This window comes from Microtus ochrogaster, chromosome 4 (genome assembly GCF_000317375.1).
Source record: "Microtus ochrogaster isolate Prairie Vole_2 chromosome 4, MicOch1.0, whole genome shotgun sequence".
Classification (NCBI taxonomy): domain Eukaryota; kingdom Metazoa; phylum Chordata; class Mammalia; order Rodentia; family Cricetidae; genus Microtus; species Microtus ochrogaster.
In genome coordinates, this window is record NC_022011.1 from 2,531,813 (window position 1) to 2,555,166 (window position 23,354).

Consider the following 23,354-nt stretch of genomic DNA (forward strand, 5'->3'; position numbering starts at 1 on the left):
GAGGAGGAGGAGGAGGAGTAGAAGAAAAAGAATCCTTTCCCACCAGTCAAGTATTAGCCTAAATTTATTGGGAGTAATAAGACCAGTGTATCTTAATACATGCTTAGCCCATACCACTTAAGTCTTCTGAGTGAAGCCCAATACACTGCAAATCTCTTTGTGTAAAATCTTTCTTTTACAGTTTTATAAGCTATTACAAACTATTACCTTTAAATCATAAAACCAACACTAGATATTTAATAGTTAGATTCATCTTACAGTTAGAGTGACAATTTAATATTGAAATATTGGTAATAAAACTATTCAGGAAAGTAGGTAGCTTTCTGAATTTCAAATAAGAAAATTATAAATACAGACACCCAAGGAAATGGTTTAAAGCTGGTATGTGTCTGAATTATCAACTGGCTATTCCTTCTAGTCCTTTTGCAGAATGAGTGATTGCCTCACTCGTTTATTCACAAAAAAATCATCAGAACAGAAACAACAGATTATTTTGTGGAAATAATGAAGAAATATTAATCTATTTGAACAACAGTGAGACAAAATTAGTAAATACCACAAAAAAGTAAAGCTAAAACAATAAATTTATAGATTCAAACTCAAATGCCAGCCCTGAGTCTGTTCTTGATGAACACAGGCCATTTATAGACCAACTTTCACTCATCACTACTTACCATTTTCCCCCAGCATCACCATGATTTCAGAATCTGTAAACTCTCCAGCTACGATGGCTAGCTCGAACTCGCCCATCTTTTTCTTCATCCCAGGGTATTTATACATACACATCTTTTTAACTTCTTCTTCGTTTGCTGTCTCAGCTACCTTAAAAACAAGTGATGCATCCCTGAACCTCAAGTTCTCTGTTGGAACATAGCCATCCAAAAAAATGTTTATGCCTGTTGGGAAGGAAATTGCCAACAGATTAATGAAGAAAATATAAATAATATAAATAAAATGAAGCTAAAGTAATGATTAAGACTGTTTTTGGGGAGGAGATGGGTGATACATCTATACTCCATATATCCATTTTCTCTTCATGTATCTCGGTCAATATCAATTCTGCACATAATCAAAAGTCAACACTGTTTCAACAATATAAGCATGCTGGGCATGGTGACTGGTGCCTATAATCCAACAGTTAGAAGACTGCTAATGTAGCCTTAGCAATGTAGAAGAAGCAATGTAGCCTGGGCAATATTGTGAGGCCATGCCCCAGAAAAATGCAATTTTCACCACCAAAACCAAAATGACTCTTTCTCCCGCTGTAAACCTTAAGTTTAAACAATCTGTGACCATATTCATAAAACATGATGTCATTTTAAAGTTGTTCTTTTGGGACAAGAAGATGGTTCAGTGGGTAAAGTACCTGATGACTTGAGTTCAAATCTAAGCCATACAGTATGGAAGGAGAACCCGCTCCGGGGAGTCTCCTCTGCACTCTACACACTGCTGCATACATGTGTCCACACAGTATGGAAGGAGAACCCGCTCCCGGGAGTCTCCTCTGCGCTCTACACACTGCTGTACACATGTGTCCCACACATGTACATACATACTCATAAAGGGAAACAAGCAAATGTGAGTTTAAAAAAAGTAATTTTCCAGCTAAAAAAATGGCAAGTACATAAGAAAGGAATAATTTCAAGTATGAAATTGACACAAAATACTTTTGAGAATAAAGTTTAAAAATAAGTAATTTAAGCAAATTATAAGTGTATTTTTCTGATTAACTTTACAGTTTCATAAGAAACTAAATGAGCTATTTTCATTAAATATATATATTTTTGGTTTCATTGTACTAAGATAAAAACCATTCTCTAGAGTGTTTTATAGTAGAAGTAAACTAACATTGTATATAAAACCCTTCTCTACTAAAAATAAAACATTTACAAAGGCAGGCAAATTGAAAATAAAAAGATTATTATTTAAATATATATAAGGAAAGATGTGTTTTTTCAGCATTTCTATGTATAAGTGAAGGAAAAGTAGCTGAGGCTTTGGGAGATCATGAGGAAGGACACTGTCATTCATCTGGACCATTTAAGGGACTCTTATGCTCAGCCTTGAGTACACAGTGGACTGGAAGCCTTAGGAATGAGAGAACCACCTTTTCTATAAGAGTGTTGTTATTTTTAAGGAATCAAGTGTAAACACAGAAAATTAAACCCAAAAACTTTGATGAAGAAAACTTAGTTTAAGAGCTTCATTTACCAAGTAAGGAAAAGACTTTGGTTGGGCATGGTGAGCACACCTTCAATCCCACCAGCACTCCAGAGGCAGGCAGAGGCAAGCCTGATCTACAGAGTGAGTTCCAGCACAGCTAGGGCTGTTACAAAGAAACCCTGTCTCAAAAAACACACAAATAAACAAGTCCTTGCTATCCTGTCAACTGGAAAATATGTCCTAATGATTGTCACAGCCACATCCAGATGCTGAGCTGTAGCAGTTGAAAGGCAAGGATAGTCACTGTGTAGATCCAGTGTTTACAAGAAGGACTTTCAAGAATGACTACTGAGTATATTCATATGTCATTCTGATTCTACATTACATGGTAGTACTCATTAGTTGAAGAGAAACATCAGGCACTGCTTCTGAGCAGAGTATGGCACACTCCTGTAATACTAAGCTCAGGCGGACAGGAAGATTGCTGGGTTTGAGGCCAGTCTAGGGTATACAGTAGTTCCAGTCTTTAAAAATAAATTTGAAGGTGACAAATACTGCATACTTTAAAATGTAAAGATTCATAATAATAAAAAATAGTGAGAATGAATTTTTATTATCCCAGGAGAAAATTCTCAAAGAGGAATTCTTTTCTGTAGCTGTGTGCAGCCTTTACAATGCACTTCACCCCGCTCAATGATTCAGTTTCACATACACATTAGAGCAGTGCAAAGGGCTGAATATCACCTGTTTCACATTTCTAGGCATTAGAGAAGAAGAGGCTACAACATTATGGGAAACAGGTTTCAAAGTTACCTTCTCTTACACTAAAAGGCATAGTGACCACACCATAAGCACTTGGTACACCATATAAACAGCAGATGAAGTCAGAGAGATAGTCCAATACACTTAGATCATGTTCCACCACAATGATGTACCTGAAAAGCAAGACAGACTTTTATTTTCCAATTTAACAAAACAGCATTAGCTAAGATTAATATATTTCTTTTTACTGCAGTTGTAAATTTTAGAAAAACACAATTTAAGAAAGTAAGTGTAAAAGAACATAGTAAAGTCAGTTAGTATGCACTACAGTGCTTTAAGAACAAGGGGGATGTGCTAGGGATGCCAGGGCAGATTCCACTAAGGTGCTAGAACATAAGCTAGCAAACATGGAGCCAGGAAGCTTTTGTGCAGCACTTTATTCCTATCCTACCCATTTTTCACAAAACTCAAATACAAATTCAAATGTCAGCTTTCCGTACAAATAAAGTTCTTATTTGTATAAACTGAAAATCACTCTCACAAAATGACTAATTCTGTTTCCCTTGATATTGCTGAGATTGGCAACTGCATGAATTCTTCCGTAAGTTATGTTAGGAAATTATCATGTCCCTTCCCTGTCTAAATTGTAAATCAGGCTCTCATCACAATTCTTTAATAAAGATTACTAAATCTCAACAAATCTGTTTTCAGGATCCCTGATGTGCCTATCAATTCCACATGAAATGAGTATTTTCAGACTCTCAAGAGCTTTTACAGCTTCTACCTTTTTGTGTTGCTGTTTTTTGAGACAGGACTTCACTGTTGTAGCCCTGACTATCCTGCTCTGTAGACCAGGCTGGCCTCAAACTTAAGACATTCACCTGTCTCTGCCTCCCAAGTGCTCAGATTAAAGGTGTGCTCACCACTGCTTGGCTGACTTCATCTAACCTATTGTTACTTTATTAGAACAAAGAAATACAAAATGAAGTCCACGCCCTCAATAATGCATTTCTCTGTTTTGTACGTTTAAGGGTCATTCCTTCCTAAATGGTCACCTACCAAAATTTTCATCTATTAAAATGCCACTTAGTTCTTATTTTAAATCATTTTAAATCCTATTCACTACCAGAATACTGTTCCTAATATACAAATGAATTTTCCCTACTCTTACAACTTTTTACTTAATGAAATCTCTTGCATTTCTTGAACTCAAATGGAACTAACTTAGAAGTCAGATGTTTTCTGATGGTTTAGGAGACAGCATCTGTATACCTAAGTAAGAAATCTGTGCTGAAAAATATAGATAATGTATACAACTAAAAGCTCCAGTTTATTTTGGATTTCTTAATTTTTTCCTGGAGGATATGATCTTCAAAAATATTTATAGCATTAAAGACCGACAGAATGCATGCTTTGACACAGTTTCAGAATGAAGACATACTTCCCAACTGGGTGGTGGTGGCGCACGCCTTTAATCCCAGCACTAGGAAGGCAGAGGCAGGAGGGTCTCTGAGTTTGAGGCCAGTCTGTTCTACAAGAGCTAGTTATAGGACAAGCTCCAAAGTACAGAGAAACTGCCTTGAAAAACAAAACAAAACAGAAAAGAATGAAGATATACTTCCCTTAGCTGCTTACCTCCACCTATCATCATACATGGATTACTTTTTTTTTTTTTTTGGAGACAGGGTTTCTGTGTTTTCTCTGCAGACCTTACTTTGTAGACTAGACTGGCCTTGAACTCAGAGATGTACCCGCCTCTACCTCCCAAGTGCTGAATCAAAGGCGAACACCACCAAAGCCAGGCGCTCACATGGGATTACGGTAACTCAAACAATACACATGAGATTGGTGCACCTACAAAAGCCTTCTACTTACTATTTCTGCTTGGTCAACTGAATTTGTCTGAACATGCTCTCACTGTTAAAATTAAGGCGTCATCCTTTCTCTCATAATTAACATCTTGTAGCCGGGCGATGGTGGTGCATGCCTTTAATCCCAGCACTCGGGAGGCAGAGGCAGGCGGATCTCTGTGAGTTCGAGACCAGCCTGGTCTACAAGAGCTAGTTCCAGGACAGGCTCCAAAGCCACAGAGAAACCCTGTCTCAAAAAACAAACAAACAAAAAAAAATAATTAACATCTTGTAAAATCTATTTCTTTCACTAGCCTATATAAAATCCGTTGATTCCTATTAAATCTTCCTTTACTTTCTATCTTTTAATTAGACTCAGTTGTAACTGTGATGTTTTGCTGTCCAGTAATTTCCCTGAATAACTACATACTGAAACGTGAGTCAGTTGATTTATTTTCCTTCTAGCTCTTTTTACTAAAGTTACATTATTTGATACTTAAAAATCATAGACGAAAGTAGATGACTGAAAGGGGCTTTGATTAGGCCTTATCATCCGCATCTGTCTATCTTTTTAAGGTCAGGATACACATGCATTCTTTTCTTTACCATATGGCCAAGTTCTTAAAACATTAGGATTATGTTTTCATACTGTTTCTTCTCAGATTCTATTAAAATGTTTAAGCATGTTTATAATGCCCAATCATGTGTATGAAGTAAAAAGTATGTCTGTTTGGACAATTAAGAGTCTACCAACGTACTTGTAGGTTCAATTCAAAACATGTTAAGCGTTACTGATCATCTGCTGAACTTTTGTTTGAGGAGTTGGAGCTTTTATCAGTTTTGAAAATCCATCAGCCATGATCCCTTCAATGCCTCTAATTTAAAAGTTAGAATTTTTTCCTAGAGAAGCTAAATAAGAAGGTGAATCCAAAGACAAACATATAGGCATCCCCCTGAATATTAACCTTCATCAGGCGATGAAAGGAGACAGAGACAGAGACCCAAATTGGAGCACCGGACAGAAATCTCAAGGTCCAAATCAAGAGCAGAAGGAGGGGGAGCACGAGCAAGGAACTCAGGACCGCAAGGGGTACACCCACATTCTGAGACAATGGGGATGTTCTTTCGGGAATTCACCAAGGCCAGCTGGCCTGAGTCTGAAAAAGCATGGGATAAAACCGGACTTGCTGAACATAGCGGACAATGAGGACTACTGAGAACTCAAGAACAATGGCAATGGGTTTTTGATCCTACTGCACATGCTGGCTTTGGGGGGGCCTGGGCGGTTTGGATGCTCAACTCACTAAACCTGGATGGAGGTGGGCGGTCCTTGGACTTCCCACAGGTCAGGGAACCCTGATGGCTCTTCAAGCTGATGAGGGAGAGGGACTTAATCAGGGGAGGGGGAGGGAAATGGGAGGTGGTGGCGGGGAGGAGGCAGAAATCCTCAATAAATAAATAAATTAAAAAAAATAAATAAAAGTTAGAATTTTTAATTTTAAATAGATGGATCATTGCTGGCTGTAATGGCATAGGCCTTAAATCATAGCTTTTGGGAAGGCAGAGGCAGAGGCGGACAGATCCTGAGTTTGAGGCCAGCTTGGTCTACAAAGCGAGTTACAGGACAGCCAGGGCTACATAGAGAAACCCTGTCTTCAAAAACTAAACCAACAAGGCCCACTTATCATTTTCACTGAGTATATGTGCATGCACATGCAATGGAGGGTTTGTTGAGATGAGAGATAAATTTATGGAGTTGATTCCCTCCTAATTTTATATGGGTTCTAGGGATTGGTTTGCCAGGCTTATGCAGCAAGTGACTTCACCTGCTCAGCCATCATACTCAGACGTAACCAAATAGTGCTCTTACTATAATCAACATGTTTCAAATCTCTCCTTATATTTCGACGCCATTTTCTCAGTTACACTGACAAACTGTGAGGTTGTTTTTTTAATGTTCCCTATACCATTTTGCTGTCCCGAACTCATCTAATTACTTCAGGGAGTTTTTAATGTTACGTGTGTGTATGCGTATGTTTGTGCAAATTTTTCTGTGTAGGTGCATGTATGTTACTATGCACACAGATGTGCACACTCATGGAGGCTAGAGGCCAACATTCATCTTCTTTAATTGCTTCTTTATCTCATTGATTGGCTATACTTTGCTGACTAGCATAAAAATCCAGGGATCTTTTTGCGTTTTCCTCCCCAGCACTGGGTTACAGGTACATGGCTCTGTGCTTGGCCTGTTCTCAGATTCTTGGACTGAACTTAAAACCTCATGTTTGCATGAGAATCACATTACAAACTGAGTCATCTTCCCAATCCTTTATCCTCTTAACCTTTAGATTTGTTTGGACTTTTGAAAATTTATTCATTAAATTCTTAGGGTTTTTAAGACTTTAAACTTTTTGCATTATTTCTGAGGCTCTTACAACATATTAAGATCAAATGCTAACACTGCTATCTTGTTATGTATATTAACTAAGTTTAGAGATGGCTGCCTTTTATATTTTATTTATATTTTATTCTGAGAGATTAGCTCATGTTCATCTTTACCAGTAAAAATTTATACAGCCAAGATCTGTAGGAGGTCCTTCTGTTTTTGTGTTGCTTTCCATTGGTTGAATAAAGAAACTGCCTTGGCCTTTTGATAGGGCAGCCCTTAGACAGGCGGAGTAGACAGAACAGAATGCTGGGAAGAAGGGCAGTGTGGCTGACACCATGAATCTCTGGCCTGAGACGGATGGAGGTTAGAATCTTGCTGGTAAGTCAGTCATGTAGTGATACACAGATTTAATAGAAATGGGTTAACCAAGATGTGAGAGTTAGTCAATAAGAGGCTAGAGCTAACGGGCCATGCAGTAATTTAATTAATACAATTTCTGTGTGGTTATTTCGGGGGTTAAGCTAGCCGCTCCTCCTACTACAGGGATCATGCCTTTATTCCCAGCACTCAGGAGGCAGAGGCAGAAAGATCTCAATGAGTTCGAAGCCAGCCTGATCTACCAAGAGAGTTCCAGAACAGCCACGACTGTCACACAGAGAAACCCTGGCTCAAAAAACAACAACTGTATAGAGTCTCAGGCATACTTTTCCAAATGCATTGTTGTCTGTTTCTACACACCGTAGGGCTAGACGTCCTAAGACTCCTTACACTACTTTCTCACTCTAAAGGCCTCATCAATTCCACTGGTTCAGTTCACTTCCAATCTACAGCTATATGACCTGTTTGCACAAAAACAGAATTAAAGGGAAATCATCACTCCAATTCTAATATACTTTCTTGGCATTTCTAGTTCGGGACTATTAATGTGTTTCCAATTTGCCTTTCTGCCAAGAAAGCAACATGATAATCCAACACAAGAAGCAAGCTTCCATTTGCAGAGGGCAATACAGCCCATGACTAACATTATGGACACAAACAATGTCTGAGAACCCATGTATCTCTTCTTTTCCTAGTTTCACTTTGTTTTCTGATCCCTTGAGACTTCCTTTATCTTGAAACAATGTTTATCAAACCAGTAACTCAAGAGAGGCATTATGGTATAAAAATACTGTATGGAAATCCTCCCTACAGATTACCATCCTTATCAAATAAATCTGCACCACTGACTAACCTTTTTAGATCACATGCTCTCTCAAATGCAAAATGTGCATTCTACCTAAAGACCTAATAAAATTACTAGAAGCATCAAGGGTAATGATGAATTAAGAAACTCTGGAAATTGAAAAGCATCATACTCAACACATGACATTGTCAATGGACCACAGAAGTTGCTAAGAACTCTTTTTCTGTTCAGTGAGACTGTAAACACAGAACATAATTCTGGTGACCATGTTTAAGTATGTGTGCTTGTATAAAACTGAGATTTGCCAGGTGGTGGTGGGGCACGCTTTTAATCCCAGCACTCGGGAGGCAGAGGCAGGCGGATCTCTGTGAGTTCGAGGCCAGCATGATCTACAAGAACTAGTTCCAGGACAGGCACCAAAACTACAGAGAAACCCTGTCTCAAAAAACAAAAACAAACAAACAAACAAAAAGACTGAGATTTGCATTTGATGATCTAGCAACAACTAAGATGTTCCTTCCCACCCCCTTCCCCCGCAAAAATAAGATACACATAGCACACATATATACTCTACATAGAATCTGAGGTACCAATAAATGAATCTTGCACTAAGAACTAGGATAGAGGAAGGCAAATTCTGGTGGTGGCTACAAATGATCAAAATGAAAAACATGAATATGTTTAATCTTTAAACATCTGTGAAATCCCTCAACAAAAGAACCCAGAAATGAACTCGATCTATACTTACCTATCTGGATTTATTAGAGATCTAATAGTAATGGCAGCTTTTAAACGCTGCTTGACATCAAGGTAACTGGAAGGTTCATCAAACATAAATCTAAGGGAAAAAAAAATAAAAGAAGCAAGCATGCTCAGTTTGAACAACCTAAATTCTACCATATATATTCTTTTTTCCCCTTTTCTAGACAGGGTTTCTCTGTGTAGCTTTAGAGCCTGTCCTGGAACTAGCTCTCATAGACCAGGCTGGCCTTGAACTCACAGAGATCCACCAGTCTCTGCCTCCCAAGTGCTGGGATTAAAGGTGTGTGCCACCACTGTCCAGCCCCATATATATTCTTTTTATGTAGCACAATAAGGGCTCTGATTTAACAAAATTAAAAATTCCACATACCAATGAAAGGAGGCTAACAGTAAGGGTTAAACTCTGTATTTTGTTCAGAAGGAAGAAAATATTTACAAAAGGAAGAAATGTATACCTACAAATTTGAGAGCTTTGAAGATTGCACTGACTTATTGGTACCTTCTCATGAAAAATACTCCCATGACAAATACTCTTGACACAGTGGGAAGTAGTCTGAAGAACAGTTTTCCTTTTGTTCTTAAATCGTATTTGTGTGTTTGGAGATGTCCCTGTCTGTATGAGGAGGTCAAAGAATAACTTGCCTGAATTGGTTCTCTTTCCACCTTGTGGCTCTGGAGAATTTAACTCAGGTCTGGTAGGGCTTGGTGGCAAGCACCTATTCCGCTAAGCCATTTTGCTGTCCTCAAAGAGCCATTTTCTTAATTGCCTCAAGTCAAAAGGCTTTAAAGCAGATCGCTTCTCATGCACAGAATTTCACAGAATAATAAGCTTAATTATCCACCAGAGCAGAAATGTGGAAAAATATGGAAGCGATAAGTATCTGAGAGGGAGATATTAGAGCAGGAAAGAGAACTGCCGTTCATATTCCATCTCTCCCTCACACGGCATGCTGTTCTGACTGCAACTCATCTAAAGACCTCATCTTTTACTTGAGATATTTAGAAAGCTTATGGACCTGGATAGAGTGCTTAAGTTTTAAAAATTTGCTGTAGGGTAAAAATAAGTACTCATAAAAACAAATGATTTCCCTGCCTTGGGACTTGAAACAGGGAAAACGGGTGATGGATATACAACTGCTTTAACGTATTACCTCAAAATCAGAGCTTTAAGTATTATTCCTTTTAAGATTACCACTGAATTAGCAGTATTACAAATACAAACTCATAAAGATTAAGATACACAAAAAGTGTAAAGTAACCTACATATCAGCTTTTTGTATGCAAACGACAGCACAAGCAAATCTCTGCAACTCTCCTCCTGAAAGATCTTCAACATTTCGTTCTTTAAGGTGAGTTAAATCTACAAAGAATAATCAGAAGCATTGTGTTCAATGTTATAAATTTTGTTTCACCTCTTCTGGGCAAAATGCACACTGCATGTCAATACTCTGAGTTTGAATGATAGTCCAATTTAAAACTGTATAGTAACAAGATAATTATAAAAGCTTTCCTCACGAATCCAGCAATCCACATTCAGGCGATTATGAACAAATGAAATCTATGAAGAGCATGCACTCAAATACTTACCAAGTTGCTGACATACAATTGCCTGTGTCTTTGTTTCATCTTTTCGGTCCAAAATAGATCCCACTGTCCCCTATCGTAACAAAAATTATCACTATTTTCCTTTAGCATTAAAAAGACACAAAGCAAAACAAATCTATTTTGATATAACTTTTATTCTTCTAACAATAATCTACAAAAATAGCATCTCTCTATAAATCAACTGACCTTTGCAGCCTTGGGAATTTGGTCTACATATTGAGGTTTGATAATGGCTTTTAGGTCATCTTCTAGAATCTTGGTGAAGTAATTTTGTAATTCAGATCCACGGAAATAAGTCAAAATCTCTTGCCAATCAGGTGGATCCTAAAAATACATATAATAATTATCAGAATTTAAGATAAAAATACAAGAGATGAATGCTAAATAAAATTAACATATATCAAATGAAGACATCTAAATTAAAATTGGAAATAGACCTAATTTCAAATCAAGGCATACAAATTCAAAGGTTTAAGTGAACTATAAATTTTTAGTTAAGCAACACTAACAGATCTTAACTTAGAAAGGATAGACTGAAACCTGCCACATATACACACAAAACAGATAACAAAAACCCCAAACAAAAGATAGTGAAAAGAAAAAATAAAATCCATACATGGTAGCGTGTACTGGGATTGAGAGGCTTGAGTCAAGAGGACTTTTGAGTTCAAGGTCCTCTGAGGCTACATAGTAAGAACAGTCTTAAAACACGAAACTAAACCAAATCAAACTTGGACGAAACAACATCTTTGAACTAATCCCACAAATTAACTTAAAAATAAGAACATCCAAAACAAATGAACAAACAGACAGACAAAACAAAAAACCCTATATCCATCCCTCCCCTCAAAAATCACATAAAAGACCCAGATATTAATTTTCATAGTCTGTTAATACATACATCATATTTTCCAAGGTTTGGCTTTTGCTTTCCTGCTAAAATTTTTAATGCAGTTGACTTTCCAATACCATTAGTTCCAACTAATCCCAAAACTTCACCAGGACGAGGGATAGGCAATCTATTACAATATTGGGGGGGAGGGGGAGAGGAAGAAACTCGTTATTATATTGAGGAAGGAACATAACAGTAGACTAGTGTACTTTGAAGCACTTGCATTTTACATATATCCATTAATAAGCTAAAAAATATTTGCTAAGCATTACTGGGGGGAGCAGCCAAGAGAAAGTAATTGTTAGAAATGTATCCATAATTCCATAATCAATACTCCAATTTTTAAAAATCTCGTTAACTAAAATAACATTTTTCTTTACAGTTAAAGCTCAGTATTTTTGTTTGTTTGCTTGGATTTTTTGAGACAGGGTTTCTCGTGTTGCTTTGGAGCCTGTCCTAGAAATTGCTCTGTAGACTAGGCTGGCCTACTCTCTGATTCCCGAATATGCAATGCCACTGCTCAACAAGGCTCAGCTTTAACACAGAAAATGCTTTGGTGAAAATTTCACAGCAGGTACAACTCCATACTGTCACTTTTTCCTTTCTAGACTGCAACTTAACTTATATGGAGGAAGTGAAACACCAAACTGTATATATCATTCTCTCTGTTGTTGCTGTCTTCTTACAGTTGGTAGGGTGAAAAGATCCTTTTATTCGTAAAGTCTACTTTCAGATTCAATACAATGCATATTAATACATTAATATTCAGCAGATAAATATAAGAATTAAGAGCCGGGCGGTGGTGGCGCACGCCTTTAATCCCAGCACTTGGGAGGCAGAGGCAGGCGGATCTCTGTGAGTTCGAGACCAGCCTGGTCTACAAGAGCTAGTTCCAGGACAGGCTCCAAAACCACAGAGAAACCCTGTCTTGAAAACAAACAAACAAACAAACAAAAAATATAAGAATTAAGGACCTAGGAATTTAATATGAGGCTCAAGTAGTATAGCCTCCCCTGTGAAAACATAAGATTTCTTTAAGTTTATTTGGGATAAGGGTATTTATTATGAACATGGTCATTGTTAATTGTGATCATAGAATAATTTGAGATGTTTTTACCTTCCGGATATCCCAGTTTCTATAACCATTTATGACATAATTGAACTGGGCTAAAGCTTTTATAGTTGCTTTATCCTTCAGGAATTAGTTCTATTTATTAGTTAGAATGAACTAACATTTTTTTGTTTGTTTTTTGAGACAGGATCTCACTAAGGTAGCCTTGGCTGGCCTAGAGCTAATTATACAGACAAGGCTAGCCTTGAACATACAGATCTTCGTGCCTCTGCCTCTCCCTCCTGAGTGCTGGGATCAAAGACACACCACCATGCCTGGTAACTGCTGACAAATAAATATAACCCTGTATTTTATAATATTCTAGTAATCTTTGTTGGATGTTCAAAATCATTTTCTTCCATTTCTCTGAAACTTTGACTCCAGACTGAAGTGAAGAGGAATATACCTGTGAAGCTTGAAGGCATTGGCACAATATCGATGTGTTGTTTCTTTTTCCAAGTTGCTTGGCAAATTGACAATTGATAAGGCGCCAAAGGGGCATTTCTGTTATTTAAAATAAAGAATCATATATTAATTTATAAAATATGTGACTCAAGTGAGTATTTTTATCTATCACTGATAGAATATGAGACACTACTGTTCAATGCCTTCCATAATCTGTCTATAACAGGATTATTCCTGTCCTTGTTTGTGTCTTTCCTACACTAGGTAAAGTCTCTTAAGATGTCTGGATTATATCACTAGAGGGCTACTTCTATCTTGCTAATAGATAGCCTAGATATTATATCAAAGCTTAATGCTTTTCTGTTAACTTACTCAATATAGTATTTGACTATCAGATAAATGTCCATGGAACAAGAATGGCAAGTATAAGAAAGTCACTAAGGGCAGTGGTAGTGTGTGGGCTGGGGAGATGGCTCAGGTGGTTCTAACACTGAGTTTAGACATACCCTCAGCACTTATTAAAAAGTCAGGTGTGTTTCTAAAATCTTGGTGCTAGAGGTAGGAACAGGAAGATCCCTGGGGCTTGTTGGCCAGTCAGTCTAGCCAGATTAGTGAGGTCCAGGCTTAGTCAGAGACGCTCCCTTAAAAAAAATGCAAGGTGGGATGCAATTGAGAAAGACAACTGACTTTTGACCTCTGGCTTCCACAGGCACACCTATCCACCCAAACACATGCACGCTAAAGGGAAAAAAAAAAGCAGTCATAATATGGTTAAATGTATCTCTAAAATACAGACAATGATAGAGACATAACCAGAAATGATAAGGTCAGCTTAGAGCTCTGCTCAGCAGATATGTTCAGTAAGTTTAGGGAACTGACTCAGAGAGAATTCAGTGAATTTTTATTTCAAACTGTGAAAACATAACAAATTAAAGAAAAAAAATAATTTTATTTTCTAATAATCTCTGTCCTTTAACCATACTGCCAAAATTTTACAACCATGTTGTCTAGTCTTTTCATCAATGTGTAAAAAGTGCATAGAAGCAGGTTGCAGGTGATTAAACTGCTCCGTGACATGGAAAAGAAACTCACATTGCTCATCAACAGTGTGGACTACTCAGTGTACAGGGTGAATACCATACCTTCTCCTCCATTACTAAGAGTTTATTTAGTTCTTGATTTTAGGCATTCAGATATCTATCTAAAATTGTGGACTATTATTTTTTTGAAGCATCAAAAAGAAAAAAAAAGCAACAGATGACACTGTGATGTCCACACAAGATCCCCAATGTTACCATATGGCATGCACACATGGTTTTCCTGGAGTACTATCTCCTGTTTTATTTTCAAAATAAGAAAAATACTTTCAGAATCCATGAAACTTTTCTTGATATTTAAACAAGGTTTCAAAAACCAACATAAAACATACGATAGCTTACATGAACAATTTATAGGAAAGTATCCATACTCTGGTGAAGTTTCTGTCTATATCACCTATAAACAAAAATATCTAATAACTTTATATACCAGTTGTTAAATTCTTATAAGCTAAAGTAGGAAATCTACCACTCATAAGTCAAAAGTCAATTATCCAATGTAACAAAGTACAACAGAAGCTTATATAACATATAGTAAAGCATTTTTAGATTAAACTTAAGAGTTTTTTGGGATATTTCTACTTGAGAATGGTAAATTTAAAATTAAATAAACTTGGGCCAGGTGTGGAGATGTATGTCTTTAACTGCAGTACTAGGGAGGCTGAGGCAGGAGAATATCTGTGAGTTGAAGGCTAGCCTGGTCTACAGAGCAGTTCCAGGCCATCTGGAACTAATTAGTGAGCTCAGTCTCAAAGCAAAAAAATAAACAGACTTGAGAATATATGATGCCAGCTATACTTTATTTCCAGAATATTAACAAAGACTTGCTACAAATTTTTCGTGTAATAAAAAGCTGATACAGAGAAATAATCTAGTTAGAAATACCTTTACCAAGCTGTATATGAAAATTATTTGCTTTAAAGATGTGATTACTGAGTGTGTGTGGTGTGTATGCTATGGCGCATGTGTGGAGTTGAGGGGACAAATTTGTGGAGTTGTTGCTCTCTACAGTTAAGTGGGCTGTTCAGTTTGAAATCACATTATCAGACTTGCTCAAAAAGCGCCTTTTTCTTCCAGGACATCTCACTGACTAACCTTGGCCTTTCTGCTCCTTGCAGGTGCAGAGACAGATGTGCCTTCTTAGGCAGTATCAGCCTCATCCCTGAAACGTGATGGTAAAGGCTGGAGTGAACAGATTTAGCCACACTGAGTGCCTGGACTGCATGCCGCCTTCCACTGGGGAAAAGTGGATACTGTTGCTATAAATGATCCCTTCACTGCAGCTCTAGTACCTGGTATCCATGTTCCAGTGAGATTACAACCATGGTATTTCCAAAGTACAGTCAAGGCTTTAAAGGAAGGCTACTTCTATCTTTCGGGAGTGTGCTCTACCAACACCAAATAGGGTGATGCTGGTGCTGAGGATCCAGTGGTATCTTCACTATTACGGACGACAAGGCTAACTTGAAGAATAGAACTAAAAAGGTCATTTATCATCTCTGCCACTTCTGCTAACGGCCCCCATGTTTGTGATAGGCATTAACCATGGTAAGAATAAAAAACATACTCAAGATTGTCAGTAATGTCTCCATCACCACCAACTGCTTAGTGCTATTGGCCAAGGTCAATCATGCCAACTTTGGTATCATTGAGGGACTCAGGACCATAGTCCACGCTATCATTGCCACCAAGAAGACTAAAGACGGACCCTCTGAGAAACTGTGATGACAGTCATAGGCTGCCCAGAACATCATCTCTACACCTACTAGCTCCACTGAGACTGTAGGCGGTCATTCCAGAGTTGAATACGATGCTCAATGGTATGGTGTTCCACATTTCTACTCACAGTGTGTCCATGGTAAATCTGACCTGGAGAAAGCTGACAAACAGGAGGACATCAAGAAGGTAGTGAGACAAACACTGGAGAGAGGCCTAAAGGGCATCCATCCTGGGGACCAGGTTGTCTCCTGGGATCTTAATAGCAATACTTTCTCTTTCATCTTTGATGGTGGGGTTAACACTGGTCTCAGCAACCACTTTGTAAAGCTCACTTCCAGGAATAACTATGTATTTGGTCCAACAGCATGATGGACCTCATAGTTCACATAACCTCCCGAGTAAGGAATCCTGAACTACCCACCCCAGTGAGAGGAAGAGAGGAACTGCTGTGGAGTCCCTGCCTCAACACAGCATGCACTGCACAGAGCATGCTCCTCACAGTTTTCATCTTAGATGCCCCAGAGAGAGAAGCCTAGTGTCTTACATACCATCATTAAAGATCACTGGAACTCTCACATAAATTAAGTAATTAAGTTTGATTTGGGGGCCAGCAAGATGGCTTAGTAGGTAAAGATGCTTATCACCAAGTCTGGTAATCTCAGTTTGACCCCTGGAACCTATATGGTAGAAGAACTGACATCTGCAGTGTCCTCCAACCTCCACATGTACACGGTGGTACGTTAGAACACACATACACACAGACGTAAAATAAATTTAAAATAGCAATACAAGCATGGTTTCATTAATTTAAAAAACAATAATATTGTCATAAGAATATTATGTTCTTAAACTTTTTCATTTATCTACCCTATACTTTTTTTTTTTGGTTTTTCAAGACAGGGTTTCTCTATGTAGAGTTGGATCCTGTCCTAGAACTCGCTCTGTAGACTAAACTGGCTTCAAACTCAGAGATCTGCCTGCCTCTGTCTCCCAAATGGGATTTAAACACTGCCTGCCCTAATTTTGCTTTTTAAAAAAATAAAGTATTTAGAATTTTAAGAGTTTGACTTGATAAATAAAATATTATCACTTACCTTAATACAAATACCACAACCAATACAGAGAGTCTCAGAAATCCATGCTATTTTGCTCTGGGGTGTAACCTCTATACATAATTTTCCTGGCAAAGAAAAATAATTTCCTTTGTCAGAACACTTTTGTTATTCAGAAAATGCTGCTTCTGGAAATGCCACATAAAAGTTTCAATGACAAAGATAATTTCTTACATTAGTGTTTGATGAAACACATCCTAAATTAAACAATTGTGTTTATTAATTATGTATTCTTGCTAGGCAATAAGCAAATGGCCAATATATTCTGTTTATCTAATACTAGTAAAAATGGTAAACCTTGAAATATTATTGGGTTTACGCTGACTGGCTAAATTTGTTTTTGACTGCAACCCCACAGTCCTGCATATAATAAATGACTCTTTAACTCATAAAAGAAAATAAGTATTGGATATGGAAAGGCATACTATAGATAGGAATAAAGCATTTCAGCTAGGTAAATAAAACTCCAAAAAGCTATGCAGTTTTGTAGTACACAGGTAAAATTAAGCACCAACATTCCAGACCTCAAAAACTGAATTTCTGAAAAGCACAGGAGACATTAACAGATACCATCTAGAGATACCACTACAAGGCAGTAGCCATGCAGCCAAGGCCAAAAGGCACCAATAATTTGTTAGCTCCAAATTGCTAGGTTTACTTAGTCTCGAAAATCTAGCAATACCCCAAGAAATGACTGTCATTAACCTTAAATCTATTTATTTATTGGTTTCAAGATGAAAACAACATCTAATGTAAAGATTCTGGTAATCCTTTCCCTGTGACTCAATTACAGGATCTCATAGAATAGCAAGAATTGCAGTTAACTTTTGGTTTGACTGTATATTTAGGGAATGTCTTAATAATGATATTCTATAAGTTTTTTTTTTTTTTTCCGAGACAGGGTTTCTCTGTGGTTTTGGAGCCTGTCCTGGAACTAGCTCTGTAGACCAGGCTGGTCTCGAACTCACAGAGATCCGCCTGCCTCTGCCTCCTGAGTGCTGGGATTAAAGGCGTGCGCCACCACCGCCCGGCCTATAAATTCTTTTAAAAGACTGTTTAGTCACAAACTTAGAAAAAATAAACAAAAAGCTTAGAATAATTTTAAATTTCTCACCTTTGTAGTTCAGAGAAACTATCTGTGATCAGCACAGCATTTGCCATCACACTATCTGCTTTCTCTATGAATATATCAGACTATCTGCTTTCCCATAGACACTTCCTACCCTTAGATGGCCAAGAGAACTGCTTACCCATTCGAACCACAGGGCAACTCTTTTTGCACTCCTGTCGACATTTCTTAGGTTTACATTTGTCATGGTTGACAATAGCAATTCTTGTTAATTTGTCTGCCATAATTGTAACAAAGAATGTATGGCTTGCCTATTAAAGAAAAATGAACAAAGTTACAGCAAATTCATTATAATCACCCAAAGAGAAATAATTAATGGCCATAAAACGACACAATCATTTGGTGCTCAGAAATCTGAAAAGTAGTCAGGCAATGGTGACGCACGCCTTTAATCCCAGCACTTGGGAGGCAGAGGCAGGCAGATCTCTCTGAGTTTGAGGCCAGCCTGCTCTACAAGAGCTAGTTCCAGGATAGGCACCAAAGCTACAGAGAAACCTGTCTCGAAAAGACAAACAAAAAGAAATTTGAAAAGTGTAAAAATGATTAGAAACAGCAAAATAATCTAATCAGGTGGAAAAACAAAACTTTACACAATGGATTTAGATTAGAAAACAGGTGTCATGTAAAATATCACAAAACCCAACCCAAACCAAAAAAAACATCTAGGAATATACACGCACAGGAAAATACTCAAAAAACACTAAATTCCAAAAGATCTAACCAAATAAAATATGTTATCTCAGTTTTATACAATCCAATCTCTTGGGTAAAAGAAAATATCAAATCAATGAAAGCTAAAGCTCTTTTGGGAAGAATAACCAGGAATATTAAACTTCAAGCTTAGACTTGAGAGACTGAAAAATTAGCCACGGCTTCAATACTTAACACCACCGTACAAACATTAACTTAAAAAATGAACTATATATGAACACGAACACACACACACACAATCTCAAGATGTTTCTTTGTTCCTATAAACCAATCATCAATTCATTTTCTTTTCCAATTGACTACACTGACTACTGATGGTGAGGGACAAATAGAGCTGTGGCCATCATCCACTGTCCAGGTTTTGTCTATTAGTAGTAATTCACTATACATATGTACCGTGCTTTCAAGACTTTCCTAAGTCTTGATATATAATATCTACACAGAATTTAGGTCAAGGCAAATTTAACAATCTTTTGATATTGGATTTGGTGCACTGATATTAATTAATTCCCTCTGGAGACTAAAGGGAATAAATCCTAACTGCCTTCAGATTCTAGTTTACTTCAATACATAATGAAGAATCCAAACGCCAAGACTATCCATTTGCAAAGGTATTTTGCTGGCCTTTCTAGGAACCTCCATCAACATAGCCACTAAAATGATTAGACTTGGAGGGACATAAGCAGTCTTGCTACTCAGTGCTGCTCTAGATTATTCCTTCTTTTTCCCTAAAAACAGGTTTTCCTCTCGGACCTAAATATTTTCATCATTTACAAACCATCAGATCCCTTCCTTTCTAACTGGTAAATGCTCTACTTTCTTTCGATAGAGTTGAGCTAAGCTATGTTAATGAAAACATAACACCTTAACAGAGCTGTGCTGACAGACAAGGCCACTTTTTTTTTTTTTTGGTTTTTCAAGACAGGGTTTCTCTGTGGTTTTGGAGCCTGTCCTGGAACTAGCTCTTGTAGACCAGGCTGGTCTCGAACTCACAGAGATCCACCTGCCTCTGCTTCCCGAGTGCTGGGATTAAAGGCGTGCGCCACCGCCTGGCACAAGGTCACTTTTTTAAAGTGATCCAGGTCTCCTAAGTTAGAAGAAAAAATTGAAACGATTTTACTTTACCTTAGAGTTAACTTAAAACCCCAAGTCAAACCATGTGATTTTTCTTTTTTTTTTTTAAATATTTATTTATTATGTATACAATATTCTGTTTGTGTGTCTGCCTGCAGGCCAGAAGAGGGCATCAGATCTCATTTCAGATGGTTGTGAGCCACCATGTGGTTGCTGGGAACTGAACTCAGGACCTTTGGAAGAGCAGGCAATGCTCTTAACCGCTGAGCCATCTCTCTAGCCCACCATGTGATTTTTCTAAGACATTGATTATTTTTGCAAAGCTGCTACTAAACTGGGCATCATGCATTCTGATACAAATAAAAAAATGCTTTTTAAACAAATTACCTGGCAAATGAATTCCTTTTCAGAGGTTAAACAACCCTTTCACTATAAAATTGTTTATGTTGGTCTTTATTTGTGTTAAAATTATTAAGTCTACAATATACAGTATTTATGTGGAACAGAAACACACTAGAGGTGGCTAAAAGTTGATTTACATAATCAATTATTTTACATTTAAGAAAAATAAATGTAGATTCTTTGTATAACGGTTACTTACATAGGTAAACACTATTTGTTCAACTTCAGTAGTATTTCCAAGAATTAGGGAAAAGGAGTTCCCTTCTTTCCCCTAAGAACTTGGCACAGAAAAGCTCAAAGAGAAAGACTATAGCAACGAACTTCTGGGACTACATCAAGATCTGCAGACTTAGAGCAATGGCTCGGTGCTATCCTTCCAGGACAGTGAGAACATGGATGTGGGCATACACATGGGAAACACTTATAGTCTGAGGTCACATGAAATATTATGACATACGCTTCCTGTAAATTAGCCCTGTAAAGCACACTAAGTTGGGAAAGGCACATAGCTTTGATTTTTAATGGACTGCCTTTCAGCAACTGGTAAATGTTCTTGTGAAACAAATTTCTGTCTGTGTTTGTTGTTTTGTTTGTAGAGGTGAGCTAAGCTACATTAATTAAAAAAATAAAACCTTAAATACATTTTGGTTAACTATATATAAAAAGCTTCTGATTACACTGAATACAGTAACTATCAACTGATGGAGACACAGGACGACTACGTTCAGTACGCAGGCCCAGTGATTACAACGCAGACCTTACTATCCTAACTCCCTTGTTAGTAGTCTCTGGAAAGAAAAGAGTAAAATAATAAAATCTGTTTTGACAGTTAGTTATTTCTTAGTTACCAATTTTACCATTGAAAAAAGAAAAAATACTTAATGTAGCTCATGGGTGCAGGATTTCAGCTTTGGCCATTATTTATTTGCAACAAATACTAAATGCCTACAATGTACTGCGTCTTAAAAGGGTATCTGAAGATATTTTGAATAAAGACATCCCTGATGTCAAGAAGCTTAAGAAGTAATAAACGAAAAGAAGATTAAATCACTAATAGGAAGAGTAAGGAGTGCTACAAAATGCCTTTCCAAAGCATTCAATTCGGAAATTGACTTGGGCCAACTCGAGTCTCAACTGAGAACACGCCGCTCTGGGAGAAAAGTAGAACACTTGCGCATCACTTCTATAAAGCCTGGGAGGAGTAGGAGTACCGGGCTTCATGGCGGCACGATGCCGTGACTCACTCCGCAATCATTAAAAGGGACAAGAGAAACCACAGCGATGCTGTGACAACACAGCCATCTGCCTGTGACAGGAGGCTGGGGGGACCTGCGGGGCGCGGTGAGTCCTGAAAGCGCTCGGCTCCAGGGTGGAAGCCGGGGGAAGGGAAGGCGGTGCAGGGTGGACGCCGGTGCAGGGTGGACGCCGGTGCAGAGTGGACGCCGGAGCGGGGTGGACACCGGTGCAGGGCGGACGCCTGCGGCGACGGTAGCTGTCAGGGTTTGGAGGACGGCGGCCTCGAGCCGGGGTGGCTGAGCGGACGCGAGGAGCGCTCCGTGATCCCAGATGGGCAGCCGGGGCGCCACGCGCCACGGTCCCGCCACAGAGGCCTAGCCACGGGCACTCGAGAGCGTCCCCACATGCTCCCACGGCGGCGGTCGGCCACCGGACGCCGCCGCCTCCCGCCCGCTCACGTACCTGGAGACGACGGTCCCCTGACTACGGGGCGTGCAGCGGTCAGAGCGGCGCTAGCTTTCAGCTCTCCGACGCACAACGTGTTCTTACCGCCACCGGCCAAGATGGCGGGGCCCAGCCGCCGCCTCGCGCAAGGGACGAGCGCGTAGTGCGCGCGCGCGCTGGAGCGCGAAGTCGGCGCCGTGGATGGACGGTGTGGACGCCTCTGACGTCATTGGGCTGCGACTCTTGTCTACTGAGGGAGCCCGGAATCACTGAGCTGCGGTAGGAGTGGCGTGGACCGGCAGGCGCCGCGGAAACGGATTGTGGCGGACCAGGTCTGTACGAGCGCGGCTCTTCCTCGAGTTCGAGATCCGCCCTGGCTCTTCCCTGTTCTCGGTGGCGTTGAGCTTGCTGTCTCCTCAGGCCTGATGGATCTGGGGTGGAGCCTTAGCGGACCTGGTGGAGTAGCGGCTTCAGGCAGCATCCCCAGTCCTGTGCTCAGCTCCTGCAGTGTTAGTCTTTAAGTCCAGGACCCATTCCTCTCCTAGCCTTTTGTTTCTCCTCCTGGCTGGTTTGTTTCAGTCTGTTCCGATGTCGAGATGGGTCCTGTCCCCTCCTCCTCCATTGGCAGACCATTCAGGGTTTAACGGAATTTATAATGTCTCTGTGATTACTTAGAGGATTCTTGGATGTGGCGGTTATAGGGATAGCTTGGAATCGGAAGGAACGTGTCAAGGAGATGGTCTATAGTTCTATTGGTTCTGTTTAGGATTTACAATAATGTAGAGTAGCCATAACGTTTACCGGAGCAGTTCAACATACTCTCAACTTCCCAAGAAGTTTTTTCTTCATCATGTTTTCATACCTTTGCTAGGATTAACAAAAGGTATAAAAGATGAAGGGAATATGAGTGATTATTTTGTCACTAAAGTTTATTTTATTTTATCTTATTTGACATAGCGTCCCTATGTAGTCCTGGAATTGTGTTGAACAAGTTGGCCTTGAACTTCAATCTTTCTGCTTCTGCCTTAGACCACAAGGCTCGGCACTGAGCTTTTGTTTTTACATTTGAAGAAAGATGGTCAAGTCTAGGAATAATGAATATTGCTTGTTTCTCCGCAGAATAATTTTAAAATGACCACACCGAACAAGACGCCTCCTGGTGCTGATCCTAAGCAGTTGGAAAGGACAGCGACAGTGAGGGAAATTGGGTCGCAAGCTGTTTGGTCACTCTCTTCGTGCAAACCAGGTAAAGCTGTTTGGTCACTCTCTTCGTGCAAACCAGGTAAAGCTGTTTGGTCACTCTCTTCG

At 38.9% G+C, this 23,354-nt stretch overlaps 2 protein-coding genes across 2 annotated transcripts in view; one reads left to right on the top strand and one right to left on the bottom strand.

The window, feature by feature from the left end:
* Positions 1-22,206, bottom strand: part of Abce1 (ATP binding cassette subfamily E member 1) — a 29,686-nt gene extending 7,480 nt beyond the window's left edge. Inside the window, exons 1-11 of the mRNA XM_005345393.2 lie at positions 22,065-22,206; positions 18,301-18,430; positions 17,033-17,118; positions 13,124-13,221; positions 11,616-11,733; positions 10,901-11,038; positions 10,697-10,766; positions 10,373-10,469; positions 9,096-9,185; positions 2,977-3,098; positions 675-896 (exon numbers count right to left, since the gene is read on the bottom strand). Coding sequence (XP_005345450.1) covers positions 675-896; positions 2,977-3,098; positions 9,096-9,185; positions 10,373-10,469; positions 10,697-10,766; positions 10,901-11,038; positions 11,616-11,733; positions 13,124-13,221; positions 17,033-17,118; positions 18,301-18,403 — 1,144 coding nt within the window. The 5' untranslated portion in view covers positions 18,404-18,430; positions 22,065-22,206. The remainder of the gene's footprint in view (positions 1-674; positions 897-2,976; positions 3,099-9,095; positions 9,186-10,372; positions 10,470-10,696; positions 10,767-10,900; positions 11,039-11,615; positions 11,734-13,123; positions 13,222-17,032; positions 17,119-18,300; positions 18,431-22,064) is intronic.
* Positions 22,207-22,287: 81 nt separating this feature from the next.
* Positions 22,288-23,354, top strand: part of Anapc10 (anaphase promoting complex subunit 10) — a 52,256-nt gene continuing 51,189 nt past the window's right edge. Inside the window, exons 1-2 of the mRNA XM_005345394.3 lie at positions 22,288-22,378; positions 23,166-23,292. Of these exons, the coding sequence (XP_005345451.1) occupies positions 23,178-23,292 (115 nt within the window). The 5' untranslated portion in view covers positions 22,288-22,378; positions 23,166-23,177. The remainder of the gene's footprint in view (positions 22,379-23,165; positions 23,293-23,354) is intronic.